This window comes from Puntigrus tetrazona, chromosome 5 (genome assembly GCF_018831695.1).
Source record: "Puntigrus tetrazona isolate hp1 chromosome 5, ASM1883169v1, whole genome shotgun sequence".
Classification (NCBI taxonomy): Eukaryota; Metazoa; Chordata; class Actinopteri; order Cypriniformes; family Cyprinidae; genus Puntigrus; species Puntigrus tetrazona.
This window is the reverse complement of record NC_056703.1, coordinates 30407505-30424544: the sequence shown is the minus strand read 5'-3', so window position 1 is coordinate 30424544 and position 17040 is coordinate 30407505. Positions and strand designations below refer to the sequence as shown.

General features: G+C 40.0%; 1 protein-coding gene across 1 annotated transcript in view; it reads right to left on the bottom strand.

Annotated features, from left to right (window-relative positions):
• The window catches only part of dcc (DCC netrin 1 receptor), a 266606-nt gene that overhangs the window by 43128 nt on the left and 206438 nt on the right, over positions 1 to 17040 (bottom strand). The window contains exons 10-13 of the mRNA XM_043238951.1: positions 5218 to 5265; positions 3607 to 3761; positions 2793 to 2941; positions 2478 to 2616 (exon numbers count right to left, since the gene is read on the bottom strand). Coding sequence (XP_043094886.1) covers positions 2478 to 2616; positions 2793 to 2941; positions 3607 to 3761; positions 5218 to 5265 — 491 coding nt within the window. The remainder of the gene's footprint in view (positions 1 to 2477; positions 2617 to 2792; positions 2942 to 3606; positions 3762 to 5217; positions 5266 to 17040) is intronic.

Genomic DNA, 17040 nt, shown 5'->3' with positions numbered 1-17040 from the left:
GAGAGAGAGAAAGCGTGCATTCATATGTGTGTGTGAGTTGTGTATGCATGTGTGTAAGCATGCATATGAGTCAGAGTATGCGTGCATAGGAGTGTGTGTGTGTGGGCATGCATATGAGTGAGAGTGTGAACGCATGCACGTGTGTGTGTGTGCATTTCAGTGTGTGTAGAATGCCATCACACAATTTCATTAGCGTGACACGAGGGCCTTTAATTAAGCAGTGAAATGGGGAAGGAGCAGCAGCGGCTCATTTGAATCGTTCTGCCGCGTGTCTCTAATGGAAGCTGACACGCAATAAATTCCCGCAGCCTCTTAGAGCCGCGCTGAAGCTAATGCAAAGAGACACTGCGGCCAATGAGAGAAAGACACGCGCGGGTTAAGCTGCTCGCACAGACATCTGGAGAAAATCACGCCAATATGAGACAAAGAATCAGAGAAGTGCATGATGGGAATGGATCGGAGGGAGTGGGAGAATGCAGCAGGTCTGAGCGGCATGTTAAGAAGCTCTCGCTCGTCTCGCTGTCTCTCTTAAAGAGCCACGTGCTGCCTCCTCATTCTACATCAGCTATAAACCAGACCTGCACTGATGGGATTTTTAACGACTGCTGCTGATTTCAGCACCACGGGCTTGACATCACATCACACGACACCAGAAATGAGTTTAAATACTGCATCGGGAAATGCATGTAACATTTCTCATTTGTCCTTTTAGATAAAGCCTTTTCTAAATAAAATGAAGTCCGCCTGTCGTTCTCTCTGCATCGTCTGAATCTACAGCACGACACAATAATTATAGATTTGACTGTATTTGTAATTCACTTTGGATAAAAGCATTTGAATATTAAATGAAAAAATAAAATAAAAGGAAAGGAAATGGAATAAAGTAAAAGAGCCTGCACGTCTATGTGTGTCCCGTGACGCATCTAAATCTACAGGACGACATCGACGGGCTCCATTCAGACAGTTCAAGCTGGGCGATGCTGATAAGAGCCGCTGATTGAATCTTTGAGAATTACTGCAAACATAATCCTGAGGTTAACACATAAATCAATAGCCTGATGTTAGACAGCTAATGAGAAGGACTGCTGGGAAATATAACCAGCTTTAGCATTCAAACACCGCCAGAGCATCGAGCTGCAGCTAAAAGAGTCTGCCTTCAGGCTACAGAGAAACAACAAGAGACGAGCAGACTTTAACCTCGGAAAACTCCATGCACAGATCAGGCTTTTCTTCTATTATTTCCTTTTGTTTGACTTTATTATTTGTATTATTTTATTTTACATACATTTTTAATCCAATTAAATATTTTATTGTATTTATTAAATTTTTTATTACGTAAATATATCTGATTAATTTAGACACATTTTACTGATTTTATTTTATTCCAAATGAAAGCGCACACAGCTTTTCCCGGACAAATTCTACACCAGAATACATTGAGACAAATTGAGCCAAGATGGCGACTGTGAATAAATACATTCAATTTCTGATCAGGAAGGTGTGTGTGTGTGTGTTCTCTCTCCAGGGACTCTAATTGAATCGGAGGGAAGATCCCGGCTGCTTCTCGAATGCAGACGCAGTGAAGCTGCAAACAAATCAAACGCGTCTCGAGCGTCTTCTGTCAGAGTTGAGTGACACGCCGTGAAATTGATTGACGCTTCGGATGTGACGGCCTGAATATTACTGCCACATCAAAGCCATCATTAGTGTGTGATTAACTGATGGCTTATGAAAACATCTCCTGAACGTCGTGACCCGATCGAGGCTTTGTTAGAGACCGGAGCGTGCGTCTAGAGCTGAAGATGAACTCAAATCCTTCTGGGAAGCTCGTATTTATCAGTTGTGAAGTCATAATTACTGAAACGGAGCCGATTAGACGAGAGGTGAGCTTTGATTTATAAATACAGTCGGGGTGGATTCATCAGCAAACAGGAAGGACGAGACAAGAGCGGTCCAAAAAACAGACACTATCTGGCAAGAGAAGTAAGCCATTGCAATAAATATATTCAAATAGGAAAAACTCGAATGACTGAATTAAAATCACAAAACAAAAAAAATATTTTTGCATCAGTTTGTAGAAGGAGAGTTTTTTTAAAGCTTTTTTGATCTAAGTTTTAGTATTTTTATTGTGTTTTTTTTCAAATATATGTTTATACAGATTTGGTTATTTTTATTTAAATTTCAGTTTGTTTTAGAAGTACCCCGGGTTAATAAAAAAATGCTAATAAATTAATTGTTTTTATTATATTTTATATTATATTATATTATATTATATATAAAAAATTAAAAAGAATATATATATATATATATATATATATACACATTATATATATATAAACTTCATCTTTTTTATTAAAAAAATATATATATATAGTTTGGTTATTTTTAGTTTGGTTATTCAGGTTTTAATTTCAATAAAATGTAGAATTAATCCAGACACTGCATTCGTGGTTTTCTCACTGATATGAACTTCTTACCGTCCGAGAGCGTGGTGATGAGCGTGTCCGTGTCGGACAGGCCGGGTCCGTGTCGGTTGACCGCCAGCACTCGCAGAGAATACTCCGTGAACTTCTTCAGTCCCTCCATCCTGTAGCTCTGACCCACCACCTCCACGTTCTGACCCACAGAGACAAACAGACACATTATGATAATGAGCCTCCAGCAAGCCCCGCCTTGCAGCCATCGCCACCAATCAGCAGCACTCAGCAGGCAGGGCTCTAATAATGTATCGTAACACTTTCTTGTGTGTTTGAGTGAATCAGATGGTTCTGTGTTGGTCAGCGGGCTCCGACCTGCTCTTTGCCGCTGGACGTCTCGGTCCACAGCAGTCTGTAGCTCTGGACGGGGCCGCCGGCGTGGGTCGGAGGATCCCAGGACGCCTGGATGGAGGTCGGAGACGCGGCTTCGGCCCTCAGGTTCTCCACCGGACCCGGAACCAGAACTACACCAACAATCAGGATTGAACGGGTGAGAAGAACAGCAAGGGCTTTCAACGTCCTGCAGACGTCTGCTGATATAGCTCTGTTTCACTCTTTAATTAGAGTTTTACGTTTGGTTTCATTTTGGTTGGATTTTGCTAAAACTAACTAAGATTAAAGCAGAAAATATGAAAAAAGCTCGTTTAAACATTATTATAATTAATGTACTTTTTAAACTACTATAAAAAAGTTTTTTCTTGGGTGCTTCAGTCATCTTTATTTCATTTCGTTTTTTTAATTTGCCTTGAATGCTTAATCATAAAAACATTTTTGAAAAAGGTTTTTAGTTATTTTAGACCTTCTCTTGACATGTTTTAACCGATTATTGAATTCATTTATTTTATTGTTTATTTTATTAAATAGTGATGAGTAGTGTTTTATATGTTTCAGACACAGGAACATCAGATGATTTATGCTGATGATCAACTTCATATTTCAGAGCTGAAGCTTGAATCTGGACAGGAAAGGTCAGGGGGCTCAATCTCAGCATTAGAAAGGTTAAAGAGCTCCAGAGAAATCTTTCACTCTGCTCCTCTGTGTGTCTTCGGGAGGAAACAGAGCATTATGGGACGCTCCACACATCGTTCTTGACGTGTTCTTGACGTGTTCTTGACGTGTGGGCTCTTACGCTCGGGCTGGGTGGACAGTCGGATGGCCTCTGAGCTGTCTCCGGGCCCCTGCTCGTTGTACGCCACCACCCTGAAGGAGTACGAGGCCTCGGGCCGGAGATTACTGACCGTCAGCTGCAGACTCTCGGCCTCCGTCACGTTCACGCTGCGCTCCCTGACACACACACACACACACACACACACACACATCAGCATCTAGACTCTAACATCAGTGCATTAGTCCACTCACTTTATTCATCATACTTGGCCAGTCTGGTCATCTTTTCATTTACAGCGGGTAAAAGAAACACTTTAATGCATCATATTTTAGAAGATATAAAGACATGAAATAGTCACCAGACCCAAGCAAGCCATACACAAATAAGTTCAGAAATTAAGTTAAATTAATGACACAGGGAAAACGTCTACAGCATCTTTAGACATACATTTACTGAGAAAAATGGTGATGTGTTCAATACTTATTTTGTCCTGGTAAAAGTTCAAAATGAACACTAAATATGAAAAATAAACATTGTATGCAAGCATTTATGCTAGTGAAAATATTTTCTAAATGCGTGTTTATATATACATATATTAAATATGTACAGTATATACTCTTATGTAAACAAAAACCTTTATTTTGGGTGTGGCAGTAGTTTTTTAATGGCCTTTATTAATCATTGTTAATGTTAGATATTAAAGCATTTGTTCATATCAGCTAACAATGCATTAACTAATATTGACAGAAAAACATTTTTTAAATTTTAACATTATGTAGTACAGTCACATGACGTTGATATTTGGTTATATTTTGGTTGTGACGTCGGGTGACCAAAGTCCAACATAAATCCAACGTTTAATGTCACTGTTACATTGATGTTCAATACAGACATCAGCTGACGTTGATATTTGTTGTTTTTAGGTTGTGTAACCAAAATCCAACGTTAAGTCAACGTTAAGTCAACGTCAAATACTAACGTCAACTCGTTTTTCATTTTCAGTAGAAGTGCAAAGTCTCGTCCTGTGGGTCACTATGAGTTATGTCCAGACAACATTAAAGAAAACACCAGTGAGATTATATAAGAGTATATAAGGTGATATAATTCAGTGTTTCCCAAAACCATAGTTCAAACAAGCATTCGTTAACAGCGTCGCAAACTTGTGGTTAAAACTATAGCTTTTGACCTGGGGCTAGAAGCATAGTTTCTTGTAGTAAAATCTGGTACAATCTATGTATTTCACTGAATCTAAATATAAATGCATTTTTGTCTCCTCACTAAACCCTGGAGTATGACGTATAAACCCACAATGAATCAAATAAAACACAGCGATAGGAAATATTAAAGAGTAAATTAGTCATCAGGTGCCATGTTCAATCCAGCAGCATCTTAGAGATCTCTAATCAACTAAACAGCAGAAGTTATTACTAACATTAACAAACGACGGAGAAGGGAATGTGTTTGAGAAACACAGGCTGAGAAAATAAATCGATGCGTTGAGAAATGATTCAGCGATTTTCCAAATATCTGCTGATTCTTTCAGGAGTGGAATCTGAACTTAGTTTTGAACAGCAGATGGAACAGCAGAATCGACCAAACATGACATTACTTCGGCCGCAGGTGAACAAGTACCTGTTGATTCCCTCCTCGGAGAAGAAGCGCCATCGTGAGGTCAGGGCGCTTTAGTTCCGCGGCTCCTCCTCTGGGGCCTCCAGCCGAGGGATGGCGAAGCGACTGGACACGAGGACAGGGAACAAGCCACGCCACGAGAGCGGAGGGAAGGGTTCCGCCTGAGCTCGGGTCACTGGGACAGGGGGGGAGGAGGAGCCTGAGTAAGTCAAAGAGGAAGTGTCAAAGAGGAAGTGGGGGCAGCTGGGGGACGGGGCGGGGGCGTGGCCTCTGTGACCGGGAGGGCGGGGCAAGAGGGAGGGAGGGGCGGGTCATGTAAGGGGAGGGGCAACACAACAGAACGAGAGGAGCATGAGCGATGGGATGAGAAGATAAGGAAAGAAAACACACACAAACAGAAGACATCAGGAAGAAAAGAAAAGAGAGCGATAAGGAAGATCACAGCATCAGAGATCAGGCAGCAGTAAAACACAGAGCATCGACACACACACACACACACACACACAGAGAAGAGCAGTCGAGATGACAGCGAGCGTTCGATGAGATCACAGACCGAACACAACTACATCAGATCCAGACCGGGATGAGATACGAATTCTGTCATTTAGACTCTATGTTCATCTCAGTCTGGAGCCGTGAATGTGTGTGAGTGTGTGTGTGTTTGTGTGTGTGTGTGTGTGTAGATGTAGGTGTGTGTGTGTTGATAGTGATTTCACAGTTCTGATGAGATTCTCTCAATGTCACATAACACATTCACACTCAGAAACACACACTATCTCACCAGGGAATTACCGTCAACACACACACACACACACACACACACACACACACACACACACACACACACAGTGGGCGTTGTAGTGATAAACAGAAGCGATGTTTCCTCACACACTCAGATTAAACACTCGACTGAAGCCAAACTCACACACGCTGCTGAATAACTGTAAGACTCCACATTACTATCAGCTGAAAACACTTCAGGTCAAACGCTTAGAGTTATTACACTCATATAAATGACATTCATTTGATCAAAGATACAGTAAAAATTGAGGAATATTATTTCAGTTCAAAACGGTTTTCTATGTGAATAACTGTCATTTCTTTCATATAAGCTAAATACTCAGCATCATTACTCCAGTCTTCAGTGTCACATGATCCATAAGAAATCATTCTAATATATTTATTTACTGTTTATTTTTCCCCTCCATAATGAATTAACAGGTTGGTGAAAGTCTCTCTGCATGACGGCGCATAATACACACAGTACTTTTTCTTACTTTCCAATCTAAACATACAGGATATATTTAAGTGCGATGTTTGCCTTCACAGTTAAACATATTTAACAGATTCCTTTCTTTTACTTTTACACCACGCTGAACTTTGTGCGCTCAGAACAGAACTTCCTTCAGGCCAGATGCTTCGTGAAGAATGTAAAGAGAAGGCTTCTATAATCAAAATAAAATAAAATGCATCCTTCCTGTCCAGCAGAATATTCTCAGCGTTCTTCTCCGTGTTACATGCGGTGTCCCTCAGGGCTCAGTTATGGCAACGCTGCTGTTTTATTACATTACCCACTGCTTCTATATTTAGGAGATATAGTGTTTCATATCATTGATGATTCTCGTACCGTTTAGGTGCAAAAACAGGCCTGCAATTAATCAACTAATGTCTCCAAGACCTTCTTCTACTGGCTCTCAGACCTAGACTGCAATGCAGAAGTGATAGAATAAAACGTATAGAATAAACAGCCGCTATCTGTTAGAACACTGACTACAGCGCCCGAGTTTAAAAGGTTCATGCATTGTGCGGCGCTTTGGTCAACCGAGTGATTTCTGAATAAATACAATTCGAAACTTCAGATATGTCCCGAACAACGGCGACAACAAAACAGACTGTATTTGCGCCCAGTGCTAGTTTCTAGTCTTCTGCTCACAGGTGGTCAAAGCGTCCCAAACGTAAATGATGTATTTCGGTGTAAGTGGCTCGTTTCCGAGCACATGCTCCTCCTGACAATACAGAGAGCATTAGAGCTGGAGCTCCTGACCGCGAGGTACAATGGCCGCCGACGAACACGTGCCTCAATGCAATCGCGAGGCTCGCTAGAGACCAGCATTCAGACGGAGGTCCCCGAAGACTCTGTACTCTGAGGTGAACATGAATATTAGGCCTTTCAGAAAGGGTTTTCATCACAGCGAGGAAGCGGAAGACTTCACAGTTCACTAGAGTACAATCACAGATCATTACGCTCACCCTTTCATTCACTGAGCTCCTGGCCGGCATAATTCATCTACGTTTTCAGTTCAGATCCACTGAACATTAAACTCATATTTCACTGATCAAATATCATTTGGCTGTAATGAAGAGGGAAATCAACGTTATGCCACGAAAGGCAAGAGTTTAATGTAGCACTAATGCATCGTCCTGCGCCGTTTGCTTTATTTAAATGTAAGCCTTATTTGTTCAATACCAGGCATTAATCAATATGACTTTTTTTATTTGTTAGCAGGCATGACGTGAAAATAACGAATGTCTTATTTAATTCATATTTCATTTAAAATTTCTATATTTGGTCTTAATAAAGACACTTATGAAGTGAAAGTGAAAATGAGAACGAATATTCAAAACCTTCATTGCATTACGTTGATTTGCAGCCGGATAAACACTGAATTATTCGTATTATCAGTGTTGAAACATTTTAGATGCACTTTTATTTTAGCGGGATTTAAAAAATGCTGTAAAAATTGGTAAATATTATTTCTATGTAACACAGCTATTTTCTATGTCAAGTTCTGTTAAACTGTAATTTATTTCTGTGAAGCGCAGCTGATTTTTTCTGAATCAAGCCTCTTCAGTGTCACAGGATCTTCAGAAATCATACTTATGTGCCGCTCAAGAAACATTTCTGATTATTATCGAAGCTGAAGGTTCAGCCAGTGTTTTTGACGCTTTCTTGTTCAGAACGTTCAAAACAACAGCGTTTATTTGAAATAGAAATCTTTTGAAACACTATTAATATTTTACTGACACTTTTGATGAATGTAGTGCATCAATCTAATTTTATCAGATAGAAGTAAACATGCTGAAAAATCAACAAGAACCTATTCTCACTCTTAACTAGCGTCATATTACTGTAAACTGGCTCTTTATTAGTATTTGTTAAGCACATTTATGGCTTATTTTGCATGCACATATTTTATATGACAACTATTAATAAGCAAATTAGGTAATTTAATTTAGATAAAAATCATAATTAATAGCAAGAAATGGAACGTTTAATGCTAATGAAAGTCTCTTTTGCTCACAGAGGCTGTATTTATCTGATCTAAAATAAAGTAAAAATGGCAAAATATTAATAAAATGTAAAACAGTTGTTATCAGTGTGAATATGTGTTAAACTGTAAATTATTTCTGTGATCAAAACTGTATTTTCAGCATCATTATTCCAGTCTTCAGTGAATTCCTTCAGAAATAAATCCAGCCGAAAATCATCTCAGAACTGGTCTGGATCTGATGAGAACAGACAAACACTGAGAAACATGGTGAAGATGGAGAGAGCAGACAGACACATATCAGATCTTTCACAAGCTCACAGAAGACACACACACACACACACACACACACACACACACACACACACACACACACACACACACACACACACACACACACACACACACACACACACACACACACACACACACACACACACACACACACACACACACACACACACACACACACACACACACACACACACACACACACACACACACACACACTCACACACACACACACACACACACACACACACACACACACACACACACACACACACACACACACACACACACACACACACACACACACACACACACACACACACACACACACACACACACACACACACACACACACACACACACACACACACACACACACACACACACACACACACACACACACACACACACACACACACACACACACACACACACACACACACACACACACACACACACACACACACACACACACACACACACACACACACACACACACACACACACACACACACACACACACACACACACACACACACACACACACACACACACACACACACACACACACACACACACACACACACACACACACACACACACACACACACACACACACACACACACACACACACACACACACACACACACACACACACACACACACACACACACACACACACACACACACACACACACACACACACACACACACACACACACACACACACACACACACACACACACTCACACACACACACACACACACACACACACACACACACACACACACACACACACACACACACACACACACACACACACACACACACACACACACACACACACACACACACACACACACACACACACACACACACACACACACACACACACACACACACACACACACACTCACACACACACACACACAGACACACACACACACACACTGCTGCTTCTTCAGTTCTAATAAAAACTCCTCTTTAAACTCAGCCTCTCAAGCTCTCTTGATCTACACCCAGCTCAGACTCACAGACTGACTTTAACATCGAAAAAAAACAAGTTCATCAAGGCACTTTAATGCAGCAAGAACAAATTCAGATCCGGACGCATTGTATCGCCAAAAATATTTGTGCATATAAAATCAATAAATGGTTACAAAACGATTATAAATAGCAAACGGATTCAAAACAGCATTTAAAATATGAAATATATATAGATATTGCAAAAAGATCAGTGGGAATGTGCAAGTGCATGTTTAGATAAACCGTTGGTGGCTATTTGTACATTAATAGCCAACAATAATTCTGCTTTATGAGCCTTAATACATAATAAAGTATGCGTTTATTCTACTTCTGAGGTGGTAAATAATTTAATTGTAACGTTTCGATTGCTTATAGCTCATGGTAATTGCTCGTTTTCGTTTTAAAGGAGCATAATTATTTTTAAAAATATTTAGATCCGATAAAAGCCTCCAGATCCAAACTCTTTTCCTTTAAATCTTATCACTGTTTAACAGTTTCTTAAATAGCTCAGACTCTGAGCTGGAAATATTCATGAAAAACAGTCTTAAAGCGTTCAGAGATATGATAGATTAAGAAGATGAATGTAAACGCATGTTTAGATGAATTAACTCTACAGTAATAAACTCTATGATCTTCATGAGATAATAAAGAGTGTGTTTGTTTATCAGAAGTGAGCTGAAACCTCATCTTGACCTGCGTCTTAAACACTGAGAGACTGAAACCTGAGCATCACACACTGATTCAACTCAGTCCATTTAAAAACCACCTCCGTGACCCCGAACCCACACACACACACACACACACACACACACACACGTCTATGAGGATCGGAGTGTGTCACGCTCACATTCATCTGAGTGAAGGGTTTTTATACACACACACACACACACACACACACACACACACACACACACACACACACACACACACAGACACACACACACACACATAGACAGACACACACACACACAGACACACACAGACACACACACACACACATCACACATCACACACACACACACACACACACACACACACACACACACACACACACACACACACACACACACAGACACACACAGACAGACATCACACACACACACACACACACACACACACACACACACACACACACACACACACACACACACACACACACACACACAGACACACACACACACACACACACACACAGACACACACACAGACAGACATCACACAGACAGACATCACACAGACACACACACACACACAGACACACACACACACACACACACACACACACACACACACACACACACACACACACACAGACAGACATCACACTCACACACACACACACACACACACACACACACACACACACACAGACAGACATCACACAGACAGACATCACACACACACACACACACACACACACACAGACAGACATCACACAGACAGACATCACACACACACACACACACACACAGACACACACACACACACACACAGACACACACACAGACAGACATCACACTCACACACACACACACACACACACACACACACACACACAGACAGACATCACACACACACACACACACACACACACAGACACACAGACAGACATCACACACACACACACACACACACACACACACACACAGACACACACACACACAGACACACACAGACAAACATCACACAGACAGACACACACACACACACACACACACACACACAGACACACAGACAGACATCACACTCACACACACACACACACACACACACACACACACACACACACACACACACACACACACACACACACACACACACACACACACACAGACACACACATTACAAAGTTATGGAAATGATTTAGATATATAATTTAGAAATATTACTTTTGCATTTTCCAATAATTACCATCATTTTGAAAACATGACATTTCAAAGTTGGAAATAAAAGAAAGATATTTTATGGGGTGACCTCTTTAACATCTTATAATAATATTTTTTCCGCTGCTCTGCAAGATCATGGGAATATCAGAGAATTATAAAAGTGTCTCCTGCAGCACAGTATATAAAGGATAAGAAAGAAAAAGGTCAAATATTGCAAATTGCAAACAAATAAATGAATCCTAAATTACTCAAAGTTCTTAAAGGTATGAAGTCTTTTTTCAGTGTTTGTAATTATTAGTGTGCTCCAGCTTGTGTTTCTGTAGTGAATGTGTCTCGTTGGCTTTGTTCGCTGAGAACCGCAGCACTTTCAATCTCAGACTCAATCTATTCTCTTTCCAATTTAGTGCGTCGCGTCCCGGACATCCGTCTTCCAGCTGAAATATTCCATCAAACGCAGGCCGGGCTTCTGAAGCGTTTCTGTCTCTGGGTTATAAAGTGGACGGAGCGGGGACATTAGTGTGAGATGGACAATATTTCCCTTCTCCGTCCCGAGCGTGAGCACAAACACTGGCCCACGGCTTTATAAAGGTGCTCCATTAATAACGGCACGGTCATTAGAGAGCTGGAGATCCATCGTTCAGATCGAACGCTCCTTCACTTCAGAGCGCCTCCAGATAACAGAAGATGAATCCAGCAGACTCGGGGCTCCGGAGCACAGATCACTTTCTCAAGCGTGTGACAGACACCTTACGATCCCATCAAACCATCAGAGACACCGACACGGACACGTTTATACACAAACATATTCAGGATTCGTTATCTCCCACGTCAAAGTATGCAACTATACACACACAGATGAATAAAGTCATGCATACTGACAGTAAATCTCATCCGCTTGATGATATCACCTCCGCATTCATGCAACTATATGTTAGAAAAATATATATTTATGTAAATTTAAGAATAGGATACATAAGTGACATTAATACATAATATACAAAATAAAACAAGGCATAGTTTTTCACTTCCCAAGCTAGATTTTTAGCACTTACTATGAGCCAAATCCTGAATATTGAACATTACGTCAGCTATAATATAATAAGATTATATGGGAAGGAGCATATGAAGATAACAGTCTCTAATAATCCACAACGAGGCACTTCAACACAGATGAGCAGAAGCACACGTCTACACAGACATTCACAAACACACACAGAATCACGAGAATCTGAACACGATCAACAGGAGACGGAGCACATAGGGGATGAAACACAACAAAAGTCCATGAACGCGACAGACTGCAAGACATTTTATAGAACTATTAAGATTATTAAATTGCGCAAAGACATTTTCAGTCAATGCACAAAATGATATTCATCATTTTTAGATAATTCACAATTATACAAACATATTACATGAGAATGCACACTATGCAAAAGAAACATATCATGTGAAACTAAGTAAAGGTTTTTCACTTTTAACTACACTTTTACTGCATTTAGTTCTTGAATTGATGAACGCTATCCATTAAATCTTGAACTATCGATATCACCAATTTATTATCCTAAAGTGTCCAGAATAGAAACAGTGATTTTTAATATCTGTGATGGTTTGATGGCACCGTGACACGTCCGTCATGGTTCACTATAATCCAGAACAAAAGCCATTAACTACAATCAATTAACATCATTTTAAAGGTCCTGCATGACCATCGAGCTACACATCAAGTAATGTGATAATCATCGCCATCGTCACTCCAGAAGCTGTCCATTTACAGTCAGGCACAAGGATGAATTGGTGTGAATGTGCGCCTAGTTTTCATCATCTCAAACATCTGACCAGCGCCGCACTCCTTCATTACTCTTATGAGCCGCGTCAGTCAGAGAGATCGACAGACAGAGAGAAGGAACGAATCACACCGCCTCTAATTTACACAATAATAATCATTTGGCAGCTCAAGCATGCAGATAATCGGATGAGCATCTGATTGAAAGCTCCAGCGGAGCGTGAACACGGCTGTGACTGATGCCTGTGACACAAAGCTTTCGTTTTTCCATCACACCGACATAAAGACCTCTGAACCCACGCGCAGATCAATGCAGAATCACACAGAACAGAGCGCAGGTTCAGCTCGGAAAAACACAGAGATAGGGAAACTGTTCCTGCTATCGGATAAACAATAAAAAAGGTAACTATACCATTTCGTCTTGGAAAGCCGAGCTTATTATCTGACAACTCTGAATTGGAAACATAAAGTTGGAATTGTGAGATAAATTTGCATTTGCAAGATAGCGTCAAAATTGAGAGAATGTGGCAATGGCATACAGTAATTGTGAGATATATTGTGTCAAAATTATGACATTGTGAGATATAAAGTCACAGTTAAGAGATAGAAAGTCCAAAGTAAGTCAAATCTGCAATATTGAGATACAAAATCAGAATCGCAAGATATAAAGTTGAAATTGCAACAAGTCAGAAGAAAGACCATCAGAATTGTGATATTGTAAGATACGCCATGCATCTGATCATACTGTACTACCCATCCTGAACGTTTCAAGCGTCGGGTGGGCATCCAAGGAAAAGCTTTTGTTTCTGATCTTTAAAACAGATTGTTGGAAGCTTTTCCTCATCAGTAGCTTAAGCTGTCTGTGGTGTCCCTCAAGGTTCTGTTTTGGGACAAGTGCTATTTTCATTATATATGCTTCTTCTTGGATCTATTTTTGAGAAATATAGGATTTCGTAGGACTGATGGTGCTGATGCCACCTAGACGTGTTTGCCTATAAAGTCTGTAGATGATACTTGTGTTTGAATGTAGATGTAAAATATCGGACGGACACTAACTTATTCAGATATAAATATAACTGCAAAAAGTATAACAAGAAGTCTAGGTTCTTTATCATCCAATTTGCTTTTGTATATGAAGATTTTGGGTTTAGTTTGCTCACAGAGTTTGACAGACAAATGCATTCAGTTAAGAAGAATAGTTTCTGTGAAACACGGCTAAACTCCACGTCTTGTCTGGAGAAAGTAATTCATGCTTTTATTTCTCCACGTCTTAATTATTGTAATGCTTTGCACCTCGGAGCAAGTCAGTCTTCACACGAGGTCGCTGACTAACACGAGACAGACTGGATTAATGCAATTAATGGCAAAATGAATCCTTGGAAAAGTTAAGTAATATTTCCTACTAACACACGGACACGAAACCAGTTTTCAGATGGTGAAAATATAGCGCAGTCATTTTGCCAACCACTGAATATGTTTTCGATCTATGAATGATTTAGTTGAACCTGTTTAGTCTTATGGGTTAACTTGTGTATGTGTTAGCAGGTTCACCCGCTCTTCTACTTCTACTCTGATCATAACAAACTATTTTCATTTCCTATTCTTTCCTCGGTGCAGCAGGTGACGGGTGTTTCACAGAGAAGCACTGCGTGACGACTGATAATGATATCAGGCTGTAACTCCTCACAGTTTGACATGCGGAAGCGCGTCTCTAAAGCATCTCGACCGAACCCTGCAGTCTTTCAGCCCCTGTCAGCGCAGGACCGAAGCGTCCTAAAGCGTCCTAAAGCGTGCCGGAGCTTATTTTGTCAAAGCTGACAGGAAAGCACATTGTGAGGAGAGGCGCAACTGATGCTCGATGAGAAAGAAAAACAAGCCTTAAACGCCTCTGAGATCCGGCAGAGACCGGCTGACTGACCAATCACTGCGATGCACAAGATGATACTATGATTGTAACAGAGCGACAAACTATTTCAGATGCAGTCGATGACTGATTTGAGACGAAAGAAATATAGATAAATGTAATCTAAAAAACAAACAAAACTCTGTAGCATTCATAAAAGTAAGAATTAGGTGTATTTTATGCAAACAGAAAGAAGGCAAAAATATGTAACCCAAAATTAATACTTTGTGTATAAAATCTACTAATTTTATGTACATTTTGATTATGCATGATTTAGGTCGATTACAATTAGTAGTGGAAGTGACGTGCGCTTAAAATAAGACGAAGCATCTTAATTCACCAAAATACACTTTTCATCCAATCAGATTGGACTAATATAGACATTTCAATTGTCATTAAACCCATATCTGACTGATATTGGCCTGTAAGCCTCAGAGTTAAGCAAAGTTAGTCTCACACAGAGAAGGTTTGTTTTGTGTAAAATAATGACTGAAGGCAGACTGCTGAGAGAAATTATATGTAAGAATGCATGATTAATTTAATAACTGTCTGTCTTCAGAAATGTTTTGATGGCAGTTGTTTTTCGTCTTCCCAGCAGGCAATGTGCAATAAAGCAGTGTTTATGAATGCAGCGCTGCTTGGTTTAGGCTAACGGCTGTATTTCTGCTGTTCTTCCAGCGCCACCTGCTGTCAGACGGTGGAGTTACGCTCTCGTTCAGACCAACGTGAACGTCAGAGAAACACATGTTTGTTGTTCATCTTTTTAATGTTTATGTGAACAAAAAGTGCACAGTGCTGCTTATTTTATTTGTTTGTTTTTTGGCCTTTTTTAAAGTTTTAACAATACCATGAATGACAGTTTAAACTGATATTTCTTTCAATGTAAGAAATGTAAGTATTAGATGAGATGCCCAGCTCTCAGTTACCTTCATTTCTAGAATGACCCACGGTCTTTACCTTTTTTAGTTAATATGTAAAATGATATATAATTATTGTGGAATTGGACCAAAGAAGAACATTTTTGATGATGATGATGATGATAAATAATATAACCTTGTGCATTATGTAGGGTAGCTAACCTGTTAGTGGATGAGAATAGGCTTGGTTGGCCAAAATTGAATTAGTTGCTTACTCACAGAAAAAAACCCTTTATTTCCACAGGAAGTGGTGAATAAATCTAGTGGCGCTCAATCTAATGTTAACCTCGAATGCGCACTATTCAAGTTTCTAGCACTCTTATAATACATTTTTGGTCGTGCAAATAAAAATAATACATCTTTCAGGTCTGACAAGAACAAAAACGGTCTGTGAACTTGAGCACAAACTCTGTGTGTTTGCCCAATAGATGAAAAATATATCTATAGAGAGTGAAATACTAATAATAAGCTTTATGCGTGCACTTAAGCACTTGTTAGGCTTTTTAGGCAATCATTAGGATTAATAAACTTGCGGTTAGTCGAATAACGCTTAAAACGAAAGGCTTTAAGAGTTTGTTTCTACTGCACAGATTGTGTTCTCCATCCCATATTCTAAACCTACCCCTCACAAAACTACACACATGCTTTGATTCTCACAAAACCTGGTTCTGTGTGATTTATAAGCTTGTTTCCTCATAGGGACCAAAAAATATCCCCAGAGAGCTAAAAATCTAGTGGGCATTTGG